This window comes from Sceloporus undulatus, chromosome 5, assembly GCF_019175285.1.
Source record: "Sceloporus undulatus isolate JIND9_A2432 ecotype Alabama chromosome 5, SceUnd_v1.1, whole genome shotgun sequence".
Classification (NCBI taxonomy): Eukaryota; Metazoa; Chordata; class Lepidosauria; order Squamata; family Phrynosomatidae; genus Sceloporus; species Sceloporus undulatus.
Genome location: NC_056526.1, coordinates 53,564,294 through 53,584,646, shown reverse-complemented (window position 1 = coordinate 53,584,646; position 20,353 = coordinate 53,564,294). Strand labels below are relative to the sequence as shown.

Genomic DNA, 20,353 nt, shown 5'->3' with positions numbered 1-20,353 from the left:
TCACCCCTGCCATCTAAATCTACCCTCCTTTTCTTTCCCTCCACCCCTGCCATCTAGATCTAAATCTATCCTCCTTTTCATTCCCTTCACCCCTGCCATCTACATCTAAATCTACTCTTCTTTTCATTCCCTTCACCCCTGCCATCTACATCTAAATCTACTCTTCTTTTCATTCCCTTCACCCCTGTCAACTACATCTAAATCTACCCTTCCGAGCACAGGAAACAAATGGGGCAAAATTGCAGCGCAGCATCATGGGAAATGTGGGTCCTTGGGTGTACCAGGACTGAAGCAAAGTTGCATTCCACATCAGACCAATTCAGAGTGACATCAAAGTGAGCTTAGAAGCAATTTTTGTGAATTCGCTTGTTACCAAATTCACCAAAATCAGAAGTGCCTCGGAACAACCCCCCATAGAAAGCAATCACGTGAGATAATACATCACATTTTAGCGTGAATTCACATGGTTGGACCCGCAGTTGCGTTGGAACAGAGCTGCAAAACCCTCCGTGTGATAAGGCTCATTGTCTTAAACAGAAAATCCAGTATCAGATGCAGAAAAACATGAAAAAACTAGGAATAGGTCCCAACACCACAAAATAGAGCAGTTCAACAGGTTTCAACAAACATTTATTCAAAACTAACAATATTAACACTTGAAATGAAATCACCAGGTGAGATAAGCCTTGTAGAAATAAACAAAAACATGTCAATCTTCTAGAAACCACTAAATGGTTTCTTGCAAATGCATTCAGAATGACTTTTTTTCATTATCCTCCATTTTTCTTATGATTTTCATTTTGGTGGCCAAACGTAATAGATCTATAACATGCTTGATGGAATTGGCAAGGCAAGCTTATCTGCTTTCTCTTTTTCGCCTCAATTTCATTGTTCATGAATTATCAGTAAAGGACTCTGGAGGCAGCTGCTGCTTGTTGTTTACTCTGTTGGTTGTAGACAGGCAAACACAGCTAAGTAAAGCAACAGTGTAGAATTCTACTTTTTCTCAGCTCAAGCTTTGTTTACTGTGTTTTTTACTGCAGGCCTGCTATTGTGCCGTAATGGAATCTGCAAATTCTTTCAGAAAGCATGTTTGATGAATCTTCCAGGTTTGACTGATTTTCCACCATATAATGTCAACCTTATTTTCCTTTAGTTTGTTTCCACTGGATCGCAGTGGGACAATGGTGTCATCTGTGTTGTAGATGACAGAAGATTTATTTATTTATTTATTTATTTATTTATTTATTTATGGTATTTATATCCTGCCCTTCAGCCCTAAAGGCTATCAGAGCGGCTTACAACTATTATTTTTAATTAGATGGTTTTCCACGTATATAAACTCCATATACGATATGCAACTGGCAAGCAAGATATTTTGGCCACAATTAGCATGAAATAATTTCATTAAAGGGGATCTGTGCTCCATTGTGGGCATAAAAGGGAGTTATGATGCCGAACTGGGCACTTTAACCAAAGGTATAGTCCCAGTCCTCCATTTGATAAGATAATGTGAAAGATGGGGGCCATGTATGATATGGATAAGAGGCCCTTCTGCTTATCCCTGCCGGACTCATTTGCAGCCCAGTCTTTGAATTAAGCAATTACTTTCCCTTTCCTTTTAATAATGAATCAATTTCCATCAGTTATAATCAGAGCTGTAGTATTTTAACATGTTCAATAAGTTCTTTGTGAGCAAGTAAGGCTTAATTTACCAGGCACCTTTAAACAGTTTTCTCTACCTCAGCTTATTTTGTTTTGAAGTTCAGCTTAGGGAATGTGATGTTTAGAAATTTATTTGTAAGTGACTGAGAAGAATTTACTTATTTGTAAGAGACTGTGTGTTAGTGTCTTGGTGGCAAACGTCAGTTGATGCATCTGAGGAAGTAGACTGAATCTATGAAAGCTTATGCTACAACTTCCTTCGCACAGTTAGTCTCAAAAGTACTGTAAGATACCTTTGCATACACTGTCATAATGTTAATATAAGTACAGTGTGCCCGTGTCATATGCTTTATACACTGCTTTCAGCGATGGAAGAAGTGGCGCCATGTGCTGGAAGGAGTAATGGCACTCGCACCTGTGGCGTGCACGTGCCACCGCACCACCACAACCATGAGCCCCATTACTTCTAATGGGACTCAAGCATGCATAGAAATTTCTTTTATGTGGCAAAATGGCAAGAGGAAGTATTAAACAATCTTAGAATAGGCCAGGAAAGGAAAAATATATATAACACACTGATAATACTAAATTATTATGATACTATCATGGCAAGATTTTCTTTAGCCATTTCCACTGGTATGGCAACATTGCAAGTAAACATAAAAACTGAGGAAATGTTTTCTTTTCTTTTTTAAAAAGACTTGTGTTATATTGTTGGTAATACCTGTTCAGCAATATAAAAAGTCTTGCTATTTGTCTTTGGATGAACCCATAAGCAACGGAAAGTCTCACCAAGTATAGGATTGTAGGGTTTTTTAAGTCCCTGAAAAAAAAAAGATTTTAAAAATATATACAAATGCATTTTAATTTGAAAATCATCATCATCAATCCAAATTTTCAATGCAAAATTATTTCAAATATTCTACAATGAAAGACCAAGGATGCCCTATTTCACAGTGTTATGAAAAGTAAATCTTGATATATTGGTAGATCCTTTATGATTTGCTGTAAGATCAGCAAGGATTTTGATCCTCACAGCACTAATAAAATAATTCCTTTCCTCAAATTAATTTGTTGAAATGAAGAATGCTTGAGCTAACTGGAAACTTATTTTGGGGATAGAAAGACTGTGGCAAGAGCCCACAGTTAGTTATTTGTAAATGTAAATAGTTTTCCTCAGATGGGTAGATCTTGGGCTTCTAGTCAACAGCCAAGAAAACCCCAAAGCCTGAAGTTTCCCCACTTCTGGCTAAGACTGAATTTCATATAAAGAAGTACCCAAAATACCTAGAGATAATCTTTGGTGAATATAAACCTTAATGTAGTTTTAATGTAACTACACTGTCTTGCAGTCATGTATACTCCAATAAAGTCGCAAAAATAAAATATCTGAAATGTGATATTAAACATGAGATCATTTCAAAGTGTAAAAAAAAAGTATACCTTTCCTGAAAAGTTTCTTAGTTTGGTAAAACAATAAGGTCATGTCAGTCAGCCCACAATGCACCTAACAGATACAACAAGGGGCAGAATCATGTGTCCCTTCAAATGTTGCTGGACTATAATTCCTACCATTCCTCACCAATGGCTATGCTATCTAGGACTGCTGCAACTAGCAACCCAACAGCATGTGAAAGGCAATTCCCATCCCCAATTGATAAGAACAATGAGTGGGTTCTACTTAACTACTTGCTTTAGTTTTTTAGTTTTTAGTTATTTATTTGTTCCATACTACCTGAAGTGGTTCCAGAGTGATTTACAAAAGCAATACAAGATATAAAAACAACAACTGTGGCTTAATAATAATATATTAAAACACCTGGGAAAACACTGATCCTTTGAATGGTACCAAAAAGTAGTGGGCTACATGGAAGTTTCTAATCAAGGAAAAATGTTTTACAAATTTAGTTGCTGTTGTTTTTCCCGTGGGGTACACTGATCCCTTAAAACCATTTGTACTAACATCTGGAAAAGTGAGTATTTGACTTCTGAAAATAAATTAAATATTCATTTTTAACTTTTATATTCTTTTCTCACACGACACGGGAAAAATAAGTTCTAGTTAAAGATCTAGAGAAACAAGAAGCCCCTAAAAAACCATTATGTCCTTAGCCATCCCAACAGGAATAGAAGTGATACTAATTTTTTTTACAAATCAAATAAATAAATATTTAAAAATAAAATAAATCACTACTTTTGGGATGGCTGGGCAAGGAGGTACACTTCATACACCCCACAACGGTTGAACAATATCAGAAGCATGGATCTTTTAAATAGTGACACAAACATTTGAAATATTTTCCCACTACCCTGGGATACATTTGACTGCAGAAATCAACTCAGTTAAGTGAAATGTTGTATCAAAAATGTACAAAGTATTACCTTTGGCTTTTTGTAGAATCCTGACAAATACCATTTCACCACTTGTTTCATACGATTGTAAGCATTCTCTTCAAGGGCAGCTCTAGAACGAGATTCATCAGATTTGTCATATACATTTAAGTATAGCATTAAGAAATCTTTGTCATGTCATGTAAGGCTTGAACGTCTATTTCATGTTCAAATGATTTGTTAGGAAATAAATGCTAGGAAATCATAATTCTGCTCTAACCCCCAAAATACCAGCATCCAGCAAAATTAACTAGTTTGCCTTCCTGTAACTGGTGCTATTCAAATGTTCATTGTGTATAGTTGCATATCTGGGCTCTGTGACTGCAAAGAACATTTTGATTTTTGTAAAAAAAGAACTTTAGCATTTTACCTATTCCCTTAAAGGGAGAGGTTCTTTTCCCTTTTTGCACACCTAAAAGAATGAAAGAAATGTTCACTTTGTTCATGTTAGAGCAGTCCACATTAGGAAATGGAACACTTGCAAGGAAGGAAAGGGATAGGTTTTTTTAACTATGCAGATGGGTCTCTGAAAGAATGCTGCTGTTACGACAATGCCAAACGTCTTAATTAAACAATCAAAATAAAACTTCTATTTGCAAAGTCATGCATGATAAGCCTGAGATTTACAGTCCTGGGCTTCTATTTTCCTGTTCCTTTCCATTGTTTTCTACAAACTTACTTTGTTACCTTCACTTGGTCAATGAAAAGTGATCACTGCATACAACATCTTACCTCTGTCTACTAATACATCTTTCCAAGTGTTTGATTTTTTTTTAACAAGCAGCCTTTTAAGCAGTGTTGACTCCCAATTCTAGGGAGAGGGGGGTATAAAGTTAACAACAACCGTATCAGCTGCTGCTTTGTAAACATTTTGAAATCTCCATGCTTTGCCCAAACATGTACAGGTTTTAAACTGTTTTATTATTCTTTAATAATCAGATCACTCTAATCATTTCTCACTGTTTTAAATTGTTCCAAATTGTTTTAATCTGATTTTTATCTATATATGACCCTGAGATCTTGTGATATGCAGCAGGATATAAGCATACTAAATAAGACTCTGATGGCTCCATAGATTGTTAAGGAACAAAGCTTTACATCTTATTTTTAAAATTGTTTTAGTTGTTATAAAGAAATACAAAGAAAGAAAGAAAAGGTTATGCTTCACTATCTGTACTGTGCTCAGTAGCCTCCATGTACCACACAGTATCTACCCACCACCAAAAACATTTTTTTCCACAGCCACAAAAGCTCATTACAATAAAAATGCAGTATCAAGATTATATATACAGTTTGTCACAATATGAGTAATCTCCTGAATTCTTGGAGACGAAGACATCATGTAAGAAATCACTTTGCTGCTTAAGGCCAAAATTAAATTTTCTATATTAAACCAGAAGAAAATTCAGATCCATCATGATATTAGGGAATAAATAATTCATCCTCTTCCAAAATTGTTTCCAGGAACCCCCAAGGAAATCTGATCATAGATTTTTTTGATGCAACTAATGGTCAAATTACCAGAAAAGTGGCAAAAATTCTAAGTAACTGTCAGTGGCTATATTTGGAGATGACAAAACTATTTCAATATGTTATAGTTTTATTTTGTGTATTGTATCTTCATTGCTATTATTCAAATGGCTAGTTGACCACAAAGAAATTAATTAATTCAAATTCAAAATGCAATAATTGATCTTCTTTTAATAGTGCTTTTAATTCTAAATAAAAAACAATAACACAAGAGTGATTGTTTTTATTGCAGAAAGACAAAATAAACTCACTCAGATAAGAAGTCTGCATGATAGTAGTAATCAGAGAGTTTGTCCAAGAAAGAACGTGTTTCCAAAATAAATGTAGGAAGCACCACTTTAGAGAGGTCCATTCCCGGGCGTACTTGTTTCAATAGTGTCCAGATCAAACTCTTATTCTCTTCTGAAACTATTTCTGTTTGAGAAGCTTCTCCTGCCTTCAACCAAGACAAAGCAAAATGCAGAAAGAACAGAATACTGATTTAGATTATGCATTTGTTAAAGATATTTGGTTTGAGGCACAGTAACCCAAAATTCTTTCCATGCAATCTGTCTTTTGTTAACAATTGCATTTAAGCAGATTTTTCATAGCTCTCTGAAGCCATTTTTTTCAACACACTTGCCTTACACAGACTTCTTTAAAATAAACAACCTTGAGCCTTTGACCCTGATTAAGCAAGGGACAACAAATAAGTTTTGAAACACTTTACACATTAATAAATCAGACATGGAAAACTTTGGAAAAAGAAAGATATTTATTAGGCAAGTGCTGAACACTATGGCCTACAACAACTTGACAATTCCCAGCTCAACAATTACTGTATATACTCATGTATAAGTCTAGAAATTTTACTCAAAAAATTGACCCAAAAAACTTGGGTCGATTTATCCATAGGTCAAAGTATGTATTAGACCTTAACTTGAAAAAGGAACCTTGAAAAGCCAGAGTTTAGTATGTCCTGGGAGCCCCTAAAAGAAGCACCGATCCTGCTATTTTCTCCATCACAACTGCTTCTGCCCTTTTTGAATGCCTGGATGGGAAAATGGCAGTGGTGGCAGCTCTTTGCCACTCCCCTCTCAAAAGAGAGCTGAAAGGTACCAGGCTTTGAAAGATCTAAATAAGGCAGTGGTTCCCAACCTTTCTAATGCCGTGACCCTTTAATACAGCTCCTCATGCTGTGGCGACCCCCAACCATACAATTATTTTCATTGGTACATGGAAATATGTGTTTTCCGATGGTCTTAGGCGACCCCTGTGAAAGAGTCATTTGACCACCCAAGGGGTCCCGATCCACAGGCTGGGAACCACTGGAATAAGGTATTTCTATATGTTTGTTAGCTTTTCTGGGTAAAATTAGGCAAAGTTATCACATAAAAATGAAAGACTTTAGTCACTACTAATGTACAGTCGTCCCTTTTTATACACAGATTTCTTATACACGGATTCAAGCATCCACAGTTTGAAAATGTTATAAAAAGTATAAATTTCAAATATCAAACCTTGATTTTCCATTTTTTATAAGGGACATCATTTTGCTATGTCATTATATTTAATGGGACTTGAGCATCCACGAATTTTGTTACCCACAGGGGATCTTAGAACCAAACCCAGCATATAGGAAGGGTCCACTATAGTCATTTTCACTGCTTTGCCTTTTTACCCCTTTTCACATGTGTATACTTTCTTAGCTCCACCTTGCCTGGCTGTCTCCCCGATACATCACACAGCCACCATTTACTGTAATTCCCTCCTCAACCATCCAACCTTTACAGTGAACAGTTATGCCTGCCAGAAATTTGTAAGCTCTTTGGCATAGTTTTCCTTTGATTCTTCCTTTGCATCATTTGTCACATTCCCCTACATGTTACCCTTAGCTTATCCACGAATCGTATCAAAATCCATAATTTTGGCCCCAAAACCTGCCTTCAACTTATACATGAGGTTGACTCATACTAGAGTATATATAGTAAATTCAGACTTTGTTTTTTTTTTCTTTTTTCTTTTTCACTACTCTGGTAATATTCCTGCTACGTATCTGAGTATGGTTCTAAATCATGTCTTGGATCAACTAATATTACATGGTACTCAACAGGGACTTAGCAATTTTAATTGGCAAGATATTTCTAGCAAATCAGTTCCAGCAAGACACAGCTTATACTTAGATATACCTTGACAATTAACTTATTAATGATTCCAAAACAGTTTACAATTAGACATATAGACAATAAAAATAGTTACATACAAAAGACAAACTATTTTGCAACTCATGGTCAAACTTACAGTGTCATACTTTTTCCATTAATATTCAAATTCAGTTGCAGAAAATGAATGTATATATTTATTACTATTGCAGAAAAACTTTTTTTACCTCGCCAAGTTCTTCATGTGCTTCTTCTACATATGTAGTTTCCTTTATATGATCAGGTTCAGGATCAATGTATGAGTCGTCCTGCCGTTCTGATGTGTCAGTATCACTTTCTCCTAGGCCATCATTATCTGATTCATCACGATCATGATCATTTTCCCTATCTGATTTATCAGAATAGAGATCTGGATCTTTAAAGTGATGCCTTTCAATTTCACTATCATTTAGTCTAGAGAGGTAAATAGAGCAGTTTCAATTATGGTGTTTCTATGCTTTCATTATGTCATTTACTAAATAATAAACTGTAGGACACACAACTGTACTGAACTAATGGCTTTTTTGAACCTCTCAATTCAGTAAACATCAAGCACAATGAAGTTACATTTATGCACTTTCTATCTCATTGATTTTAAGGGGAAAGTTAAGGAATCTGCAATCAATGGGACAGAAAAGCAGCTTAATTTGGGTGGGTCATCAGATAAATGTTAATTTATGCAAATTAATTTCTAAAATGTAGTCTATATTTATCAGACTCTTGTTTGGTGCACCTTTGTTTTTTTTAAAAATCAGCCAATATTCATTAGTTCTGTAGCATACCTTATCTCATGGAGCTCACCTTCTCCTATGAACATATAGAAATCCTCCATACTTTCATAGTTTAAGATATTTTAACATACATTTACTTTATATATACACTCACACATATCTAGCAATCTTATTAAGAATACACTAATTTGCCAGTTAAATTGGGGATATATTTTAGTATAAAAATACAGTATTTCTTCCAAAATACATCATTATAAGTTAATATGGAAGCAATCATATAACCATGATACTGCATTTAAAGAAATCATTGGGATAATTTATCTTCTAATTGAGAGCTGCAATCATAATGTGGACCTTTTATTAGTTCAAGTCACTGGTAATCACTGGCATTGTGACACATGGTTAACTCAACCAATCACCACTCTCTAAATTTGCTGCAGCTGTACTGAAACAGAACAGGGCATTAAGTGGGACTGTTGTGTGTCTCAAAAGCTTTTACTCACAACCCTCATAACTTGCTGCCAAAATAAATATGAACAGAAGAATAAAACATGTAATTACCAAAAACTAAAATACATTTTTAAGGCAGCATATACAATAAGCTATATTAAAATTATTTATAAAAAGCTCAAGAGAATTAAATGGAATTTGCCTACTGCATAAAAATGTCTGGCATCCCCAAGGTAAATCAGTCTGGGGAGAACATTCTGTAAGTGGGGCACCAGCATTAAGAAGATTCTTCATTAGTGGCCAGCCTCACTGTAAGAATCTCCACAGTGGGTCCTCCAGTGAAGCTCATTCATATATATATATATAGGCAGTTATACAAGGATCCCAGTGGCCCTTCAAGTCTTTTGGTCTTAACCCATACCATAAAGGTCTTTTAAAGGCCAAAACAGTACCTTCCAAACACTTTCCAAACAACTGGGGAGCTGAAGCAGTTCCCCTATGGAGAAAGCCAACAATACTTGTACCTTCTTAAGTTTAGAAAGTAGGAGGAGGGAAAGGGGGGGACTTTATACTGCTTTCTTGTAACAGTATAATTTTTGGCCAGCTAGTAAACCAAAAACATGAGAGATTCCAATCACACAGAAAAAAATACTTATTCACAGATTGCATAGCTAGGAATTAATTTCCATACAAAAAGGTGAACTTCTGATGATTTTTGAAAGATATTAGACAAATTCATAGAAAATTAAGCTCTCAATTGCTACCGATAGCCATATAAGCATGCTTCTCAATGCCAGCTGCTGGAGAAAACAGTAGCAAAAGAGGGTATCTCTCTTATGTTCTGTATTTGCATTTCCTATAGGCAGCTCCTTGACTACTATAGTAAATAGGATGCTGACCCATGAAAGATTTTGACCTGATCCAGAATGGCTTGTCTCATGGCATTGTCTCATGCCATATCTAGCATTACTGTAGTTAATCTGGAGCTTAAACAGAACATGGATAATTGAGGCCATACTCTATCTGGCCACGCAGTGTTACAATGGGACTAAACAAACTAGTTGGTAAAAGGCAGTCTGTGAAAAGGAAACCATCTGCATTTCCTGAGTCAAATATGGATTAAGGAGCATCCATAGTGATAAACTTTTAGATTGTAAGTCTGAAGGTAGGAAACCGTCTAATTAAAAATAATAATAATTGTAAGCCGCTCTGAGAGCCTTTAGGGTTGAAGGGCAGAATATAAATACCATAAATAAATAAACAAACAAACATGTTTTCACCAGGCAAGTACAACTCTTCTTAGCACAAGATGAATACCACTCCTTTGGTGAGATTAAACACTCATTGTACCTGTGTCATATTTGTACTGAGCTTCACCTTTTTTGTCTTAATCCAATACATCATTACAGGCAAACACTGCCTCAGTAAAAAGGGGAAAAAAGTGGGGTACCATCTGGATATCCATGGCCATTCTCTCAAACTATCAGTGATGTCAGCTCAGCAGTTTCATGTCTATGTTAAATTAATTTGGGGAAACAATTAGCAACCTCTGATACCCAGGATCTGAAATACCAAGTAATGGAGTAGTATTCCCTCACAACAACATTAGGCAACATAATGTTCCAACTTCCATTCCAGACTGCCTATCCAGAATGATACTATAGCTGATAGTATCAAAAGCTTCTGGGAGAAGTAACAGGATTGTACAGTACTCCCCTTTCTTTCAGTGTTAAGTCATTCATCAAGATACCAAAAACAAACTCAGGGCTAAAACTACATCCAAGCTCTGAATGCAATTAATTTAGACACCCAATCTTCTATAGGGGTTGTCTGGAGTTGTATTAGCACCCATCACAGCACCCTGTCCAGAAAAGAGTAGTAGCAGACGGCTCCCCACTATGCCTACCACTTTCAACTCATCAATGTATGCTCATCAAATTTGCAGATGACACCAAATTAGGAGGATTAGCTAATACCCCAGAGGACAGCATCAAAATTCAAAATGATCTTAATTAAAGTTAACAAAATGAATTTCAACATGAAGATTGTAAGGTACTGCACTTAAGACAGAAAAATGAAATGCACAAATATAGGATGGGGCACACCTGGCTTAACAAGACTACATGTGAAAGGGATCTAGGAATCCTATTAGACCACAAGCTGAACGTGAGTCAACAGTGCAATGTGGCAGCTCAAAAAGCCAATGCGATTTTACACTGCTTCAATAGAAGTATAGTGTCTAGATCAAGGGACGTAATAGTGCCACTGTATTCTGATTTGGTAAGGTCTCACCTGGAATACTGTGTCCAATTCTAGGCACCACAATTAAAATTTGGAGCATGCCCAAAGGAGGGCAACTAAAATGGTGAAGGGTCTGGAAACCATGGCCTATGAGCAACAACTTAGGGTGCTGGGGATGTTTAGCCTGGAGAAGAAATGTTTGAGAGGTAATATGATAGCCCAGTTTAAAGATTTGAAGAGATGTCACATTGAGGGTGGAGCAAGCTTGGTTTCTGCTGCTCCAGAGAATAGGATCCGGAATAATGGATACAAGCTACAGGAAAAAAGATTCCACCTAAACATTAGGAGGAACTTTCTGACAGTGAAAGCTGTACCCTCAGAGTGTGGTGGAGTCTCCTCCTTTGGAGTTTTGAAACAGAGGCTGGATGGCCATCTGTTAGGGATGCTTCCATTGTGACTTCCTGCATGGCAGGGGGTTGGACTGGATGGTCCTTGAGACCTCTTCCAATTCTATGAGTCTATGATACATCTCCCATCACAGGATGCAGCAGAAAGTTCTAAAGAAAAATAATGGAGGAATAAACTAAGCTTGAGCAATTAGTTGCTTTTACTATATGACCACTTTTCAGTGTTTCTTTGGCTTCCTTTGGAAAAAATGCAGCAGACATATAAGAAGCTTAAAACAGCAGGACACAGTGGCTACATGGGTAAAAACTCTGAAGCAACCCACAACACAACAGCAGCAAACTCCTGGTCTTTTAACTACTTCTCCACTTTTTCATTCTGGTTGCTCTGCTCTCTTCCCTTTAGCTTCAAATATGGTCAGAGATGCTGTAAACTATTACCACCAGCAAAGGATCCTGTCTTTTGTCATCTTCCTCAGAATACCTTTGGATCGCTTCTTGAGCTTTCTGGGGAAAGGAAGGTTGCTGGCTAGGGTGGTGGCCACTGCAGGTACTTTGAATTATATGTGACTGCCACCTCCCTCCACCATAAATTAGCCAAGGACAAAAGCATCTTTCCTTGAAAACAATTCAAATGAAGTGCTAAAATTATTCTATAGAGATTATGAGTGGGATTTTCTCATATAATAAAACTTAAAACATTTAGCTGACTTACGGAAAGCTTTCACTACTATGCACGTTGCTTGCACGCAGCAGGCCATAGAAAGACACATGTGCACCATCTGTTAAGTTGAGTTCATGCTCTTTACCTTCTCTGATCATTGTACGCTTGAGCAAACTCGAGCATTTCAAAGCCAGTTCCAAGGCATCCATCCAACATCTACCTAAAAATAAATACAAGTAGTTGTATACCTCATATTAGTAATCTTACAAATGGAAAATCTTAAAAGGTCTCCAATTCAGTAATCTTACAAATGGAAAATCTTAAAAGGTCTCCAATTCAGATGTTTGCAGATTTGAACCACAGAACTAGGATTTTAGATACCGCATCTCAAATACAGAAAGGTGATTCATGTTTATAGAAACCTATTTCAATATGTCTCTTTTCTGCTGGCCAAATGGCTGTAATAAAGTTATTATTATTGTAATATGTCTCTTTATACCCTGACCTTCTTTACTCAAAGGTCCCATTTAACTCTGGATGAATTTCCGTTCAACTATGCTTGGGAGTGCATCTCTAGCATCTGATTTCCCACAATACCAATTCTAAATAGATATATATATTTGGATTAAACGAGTAGGTGTCTTCTTAAAGAAAGACACTGGTGTACATCATAACTAATATTTGAAGGCTCACTCTCAGTAGTTTGTTCTTTTTCTTAGTTAAAAAATTCAAGCAAAACCTATCTACGTATCATTTATTTGGATCTAGACTTTATGCTTACAATGACACCAATGAGAAAAGGTAGCCCCATCAATTTCAATAGGCATACTCATGACTAAATCTGGATCCAACCCAATGTCTAGTAGTTAAGACTTGAAAGAATGATCTGTTCAGGTCATGTAGGAAACTTTGGTGTGTTACAGACCGCCCCTTAGGGGCGGCCTGTAGGCGCACCTTTCCCTGCCAGATCAGGGCCTCAGTGGCCAGAGCGGCAGCCGCTGAAGCCCCGATCCGCCGCTTTCTGGGCTGTGGGGAAGCGGCAAAAGGCCCCTTCCCCGCAGCCTGGAAAGGGGTGTCCTTGGGGCTTCAAGCCCCAAGGACACCCCGCGGCGGCAGGGAGAAGGAAAAAGGGGCCGTTTGGCCCCTTTCTCCTTTGGTCCGCTGGGCGCAGCCGTCTGAATGCTGTGCCCAGCGGACCAAACCAGGAATGTGCTCTGAAACGGAGCTCCTTCTGGGGTCGCGGAAAGGGCGCCCTAGGCGCCCTGCCGCGCCCCCAATATGTCACAACTGCGCCGCCTCGTTTGGAGGCGGCGCAGCTGTGACGTATTGATGACGGCGGACGTGTGGAATGGCCGCTGCTATTTTGTGTGTGCACAGCGCACACTAGGGTTAGGGCGGTGCGGAAGCACCGCCCCGCCTTAACCCTAGTACGTGCTCCGCGCATACTTTTTAGCCCGTGTGTAACGGGCCTAAAATTGCTATTTTAGTACAGTATTTAAGTGCCAGGTTCCAAAAGGCTGCCTGAAGCTTCTGTATATGCTTCTGATTTTTCCTCAGAGACTTGTCTCAGGACACTACCTCCTTATAGCATCTCATTTTTGTGAATATTTTAATATTGGAAAACCATGATGCAACATGATTGATGATGCTATAGAGTATCAGAATTATATAGATTGCTGCCTAGTCAATATCTGGGAGCCTATGTTAAGTGCTCCAAACTCCCTGAAAGAAGAATGGGCTGTAAATGTAACCATTATATATATAACAGCTAAAGCTGCATCTAGATTATAAACAAAAAATCTTAAAGTTCCTTGACCATACAATTATTAGTATTATTATAATTTATATGCCACCTTTCTCCCAAAACTGGGACTCAGGGCAGGTTACAACATAAAAAAAATACAACTAAAAACATCCAAAAAGATTAATATTAAAATAGGATTAAACTCTCAAAATGATTTAAAAGTACAAAGATAAAACACCATTAAAAAGATTAAAAGCCTTCAAAACAATTCTGTCTAAAACAGTGCAGTTTTTGAAAACTTTCTACTTTAAAAACTTGTTGGAATAAAAAAGTTCTTTGCCTGATGATGGAAGAATAGCAGGGAGGGGGCCATCTTGGTCTCCCTGGGAAGGAAGTTCCAGAGTCTAGGGGCAGCCACCTAGAAGACCCTCTCTCGCATCCCCACCAACCATACTTGTGACAGTTACAACTTAAGTGGATCTATATTTGTTTATTGGTAAAAATCGTATTTCTGAAATAAAATGTTTACTTTGTTTGCATCATGTGCCATAAAAACCAAGGAATACTTCCTAAGTAAATTGTTTCTGTGTGTCTGTATGTATCTGCATACAATACATCTGGAAAAGTGATGGATTTTTTCCCATGGTGGTAGGTGAACTGAGATCTCTGACCATCTAGACAGCATCTCCAGCATCTTGTACTGTTAAAAAAATGCTGTTTCTATTACTATAACTTATTAATTAGTTACTGTATATACTCATGTATAAGTCTAGAAATTTTAGTAAAAAAACAGACGCAAAAACCTGAGTTGACTTATCCACAGGTCAATGTAGGTACTGTACTTAAGCTCTTATTTAAAAAGGAAGCAGGTGAAAGACAAGAGTGTAAGCACTGACCCCCTCTACTTTCTCATCCAGCCAGGCTTTGGGGTGAGCACAAACAGTTATGCCTCCTGGAATTTTGTAAGTTCTTTGCCATCATTTTCCATTGCTTCATTCTTTACATCCTTTATTACACACCCCTAAATTTTACCCTCGACTTATCCACAGGTTATATCAAAATTCTTAATTTTGGCTCCCAAACCTGCTCCCGACTTATAGATAGACTGACTTATAGTCAAGTATACATGGTAAATTTTGCCACTTTCACAACACCAACTTTTGTACTTTTTCCACTATTTTCTCTCTGATTTTGTTGGTTTTTTGTTTGTTTGTTCTTTTAGAATCCAGAGTGAGTTTAAATAACAATTTAGCAATTCACTAGGATCACTGTTCTATGAAAGTAACTGAAAATATAGCTGTATTCTTTCATCAGCATCTCATTTTTATTATTATTATATTATTATTATTAATACAGTGGTGCCTCGGGTTACGAAATTAATTCGTAACGCGGCCGCTTTCGTAACCCGAAAAGCCTTCGTAAGCCGAATTGCCATAGGCGCTAATGGGGAAAAGCCGCGATTCCGTGCGAAAAAGCCGAAAAAAGCACCAAAAGTTTTTTCGTAACCCGAAAAAACATTCGTAACCCGGAACAATGATTCCCTATGGGATTTTTTCGTATCCCGAAAATTTCGTAACCTGGGTATTTCGTATCCCGAGGTACCACTGTAATAATAATAACCTTTATTTATGAAGCACTGTAAATTTACACAGCGCTGTACATACAATCTTTTTACTTAGACGGTTCCCTGCCCTCAGGCTTACAATCTAAAAAGACATGACACAAAAGGAGAAGGGAGTGGTGGAGGGAAAGGGTAAGAGGTCCAGCAGTTCCTCTCTACCTCCGAGGCCTGGACCAAACTCATGCAAAGTTTTCCTTTGCTCAATTTGTTATGGGGGAAAATTTACCAGTATCTCATTGTCTTTCCCATAAAAAGTAATTCATATTTGTTATACTGATGACAATCTGAAAAAAAAATCACTGAGGGCATATAATCTGGACTGTAGACCATAAACCTATTTCCTGAAATTTCTTAATCACAGTGGTATTTGTAGTGCTTATTCTTGGCTAAAGGAATTCAAGCTTGACATCCCACAAAGGATCCCCCCCCCCGCTTCCTCATTTGATCTAGAGGAGTGCTGGGTAAATATGGCAGGGATCAATTTTTGCACCTATGATAGGTCCTCATGATGCTACGTCCTTATAGCATCTCATTTTTTTGGATATCAAAATCAACTGGAAGTCACTTCCAGTTACAACTTCTGCCATTTGGGAAATGTGTGTGTGGTTCCAACTAATCCACCAATCCTGAAGGCATGGCTTGCCCTTATTTTTATTTGGGTAGAGGAGGGACAGTTTCCCCCCTCTATATTTTTTTGGAGTGCACAACTCTGGGATGCCACAGAACAGGAGTTGAGAGCTGCAGGTACCCCACATAGCAAATTTTCCCCACCTGGGATTCACAATATAGCATTTGGTAAAATATAATGTCCACACTTACATATATATAATTCGGCTCTTAATTTTCATTTCTTAGTATCATGTGCTTCATATACTCTTACATCAAGAAAAGTAATAAACTGATCTCAAAAGAAAAAATATTAGTTACCATCTGATTCTGAAGCTGCTCGGATGATCAAATAACTGCTAGGTAATGGCTGTGTTATAGAGCCAACAGCTTCCCCTTTAGGGCCCTGAAAACACAAACAATAGATATAGTTTTATATTCATTTCAGTGCATGAATGTTTAATGTATTTTTTTTTATAAAAGAGCAATCAGATGCTCTGTAAGTCAGCAATAACTAATGAAAAGAATTCACTGGGAACAATTGGTTTATTTCACTAGAATCTTTTTCTAGGCTAATTTCAATACTACATCTCATATCTGAATCCATACATCAACCCCCTTTAAAGAGTGGTCCCACATATACAAAAGAACTGTATTTGCAAAATATCTGAAAATAACATAATTCATAATAACTAATGATCTTGGTAACATTAATTGACTGCTCATTTATGTTGATGTGGAAAACAAGTAAGAGATGGCAGCAAAAATTAATATAAGTAGAACAAGAAGCCACTAGAGAAGAAGCCAATAACTGTAAGCTAGTTCCATGCAGTAATCTTCAAGAAATTGGGAAACAGTTAAGCTGCAGCAAAGTCAACGCAAACTAGTTTGGAGAGTTGGAACAAGCCCCATTTCCAGGAATTTCTAGTGTGTAAAGCCAGGTACCTAGGAATAGGACACAACAAAATGCATGGTAGAAAACATACAGCACCTCTTTGCAGGATTCAGTTATGCTAGATTCATCGTGAAGTAGATCTGAAACTAGACCCTGATGGACAATTCATCATAGAGTACACAATAAGCCAGTCCTATGTGATGCAAAAACCTCATTTTACTTTTTAAGTTAGACACAATGAAAGGGGACTAATACTACTTTTGTGAACAGCAATTTTCTGCAGTGACAGTTATAAATGTCAGCTGTACATTAGAGGTTTTGCTTTATTGAAATCATGCTGAATTTTACTGTAAGTGTTAACTCAACCTTCTCCAATCTAATGTCCACCAGATGTGCTGGACAACAAACCCTATCATCACTAGAAAAGCATGGTAGAAGTCGAGTGTAGCTGAGGACAACAGGTCTGTAGCTGAAAACAATTAGAGGATACAGGTTGGAGACAGCTGGGTAAAGGCAATGCAATGCAACAGGGGGAAGGGAAGTACTCGTTAACAGTGGCACAGATGAAGTTTACTAACGGCGTGAAAGAAAAAAACATCAATTGCATTCAGTGGAGCTTATTTTCTAGAAGGGGTATACAGTGGCGTCCCTAGGGTTGGTGTCACCCAGTGTGGGAACTGACACCATTTTACACCATACAGAATCCTTAGTAATGCTTTTTTGCACTAATGTTCCTTATAAATGTAATTCTCACCTACCACTGAGTGTAATGCTAAAAGTTGTGACATAAACAACTAGCAACTTTAAAATTATACCTTCAAATTACAGTATCACAGGCATTACCTAAATGTATTTATATATGCATAGTGAAGAGTTGGTTAAAATGTGATGTTTTAAAGAAAATTTAAATTTTTAAAAAAATATATTTTTAAAAATAAAATAAAATGTTGAAATTTGAATTTTAAAAAAATCTGGGGCCTCTCCTTTCTCCTCCCAGAGAGCTTCACCCCACTCCCATCATCTCTTAAAGCATTTTAAAAGGAAGTAGATGAATGCCACAGCCCATTTCTGCCACACACAAAAAAAGGTGTTTGAGGAGCAGCGGTGTCACCCTCCCGCACCCCCATAGTGATGCCACTTGGGGTATATGGTACTCAAGCTACCTGAACTGGACACACAGTATCCAATACAATGGCTTAATGGAAATACTTCCATTAGTGGAACAGGAAGCAGGCCATCATCCCATGTCGCCTGCAATGCAAACTCAAAATCTGTAGCCCTGTCCATTCTCTTGCAATTTCAAGTCCCCTGGAGAAAGTTTTTGGATTTTGTGCAGGGATACAAGGCAGTTGTATGATCCATCATGCTAGTGGTAGAGTGCGTCTGCAATATTGGATTTCATTTGGCAATGTTAGGGTATTGTTTCGGAATATGTTAATATTTATGTCCTATTTTATCTCCTTTCGGGCCTTTGTGGACTCTATTAGTGTTTTGGCACAATGCCAAGACTATTTTGCAAGGACTAAATCCAACATTACTCCTACCCAGTGTAGTTCTACTAAAAATAATGGCTGAGATCCTGCAACTTTAGACACAGCTACAATGACAGAGCTCCACTGTCACAATTATGTGCCTTCAGCGCCTGACAGCACCCCAACTAAAGGAGTTCCGAGATGCTGAAGATTACTGCACTGGGAAATGATATCTGCACTTCTCTCCAGACATGGTACACATTGCGCCAAGCAGTTGCATCAGGACCTGAGGGTTTTGTCTGGTTACCTAATCTCACTGCAGCACACAGCTGGAAGAATGCTGCAAACATTTCCTAACATCTCAGTCTGTAGTGTCTGATGTTGCCAGACTGAAAAGGTGTGTTTTGGGGGGTTATGTTCCATTGTTAACAACTGTAAATGTGAATTGCCAGCAGTCTAGCTTACAATCCTGTTAGTACTGAATGGGATAACAGCCTACAGTTATTTGTGATAAGTCTTATTAAGTTCAGTTGATCTATTCTAGGTAAGACTAATGCTGGTGTATGAAGGTAATAAGGATTTTCTAAAAATGTTTCCAAAAATAATTTAGAAGGCATTACTATTTTGCCGCTATAATATTTCTGAAAACTTTTTTGACATAATATGATGGAATTCAAGGAATGCACACTAACTTTGAAAGATATACATATTGTGTAATAGAATTCCATCAAGGAAAGTATTGACAGTATTAATTTTAACAGGAAAAGTCTTCAGGCACTGTGATTACGAAAACAGGCTTAGAGGTTATATCAGTATCAAAACCTTTTATCTCTATTTCATGTAGAACCTATCACAAATTCACTTTTTAAAAAAAAGCAAAGAAAAACAATTTTGTATATCTCTTCTTTCCTCCTGCAAACATTGTATTGCAATAAAAACAAACACCATAATAAGAGTTAAAGTGTTCTGAACACAGCATTGTTTTAAAATAAATACACAATTTTATTTATTTCAATTTTCAAAAGAGTATTTTAAAGTTAAAGACTTTCATATTATAGCGCGCCCGCGTTTTACGCTGGAAGAGCTTATCGTGCCCCCTGAAGAATTAATGGGGCGTGTTCCTGTGGCGCGTACGTGCTACTATGCTGTTATACGCTGCGGGTGCAAGCCCCATTACTTTCAATGGGGCTCCAGCACACGTGGAAATCCCTACGAGGAGGGATCCAAAATGGATCCCCGCGTAAGGGGAGGGCGCACTGTATAACATCTTTTAAAGATATCTCAATAGTCTCAAAATCTTTATGGGGCATGTCTCAAAAAGACTTTCAAATTAATTCCTTTGAGTATTGTGTTACAGTGTGTAACCATAGAGTTACTTTGTGTTGCATCTCTTGAAACTACAGTTTTAATATTGTGTACAAATTATCATCCTATATTCTTCTTTGATACATGATGCATGTTTGGTACACCATGCAAGTTGGGTACCCTATACATATATGGGCAAAATGTTCCATTTTTATGCTAAAAAGCTGATAGTGGAGGCATTTTCACACCTGCTGAAGCAATGAGGTTATGTTAACAAATGCTTTATGTTTAAGCACAATAGCTTTCTTTCTGCAAGTTTCATTTGTTTCAACAGACTCCCACATGAGATCAGTTTTGCCCCTTTCAATGCCTCAAAGCTGTACTTTGGAAAGGCGTTATATAAATATTATTATTATTATTATTATTATTATTATTATTATTATTATTATTATTA

At 37.3% G+C, this 20,353-nt stretch overlaps 1 protein-coding gene across 5 annotated transcripts in view; it reads right to left on the bottom strand.

The window, feature by feature from the left end:
* OSBPL8 (oxysterol binding protein like 8) overlaps positions 1–20,353 on the bottom strand; it is a 97,294-nt gene that overhangs the window by 19,451 nt on the left and 57,490 nt on the right. For all 5 annotated transcript variants that reach the window (XM_042468575.1, XM_042468580.1, XM_042468579.1 and 2 more), the window contains 6 exons: positions 16,549–16,633; positions 12,308–12,476; positions 7,955–8,180; positions 5,838–6,022; positions 4,048–4,129; positions 2,390–2,488 (listed from right to left, as the gene is read on the bottom strand). In XM_042468575.1, the coding sequence (XP_042324509.1) occupies positions 2,390–2,488; positions 4,048–4,129; positions 5,838–6,022; positions 7,955–8,180; positions 12,308–12,476; positions 16,549–16,633 (846 nt within the window). The remainder of the gene's footprint in view (positions 1–2,389; positions 2,489–4,047; positions 4,130–5,837; positions 6,023–7,954; positions 8,181–12,307; positions 12,477–16,548; positions 16,634–20,353) is intronic.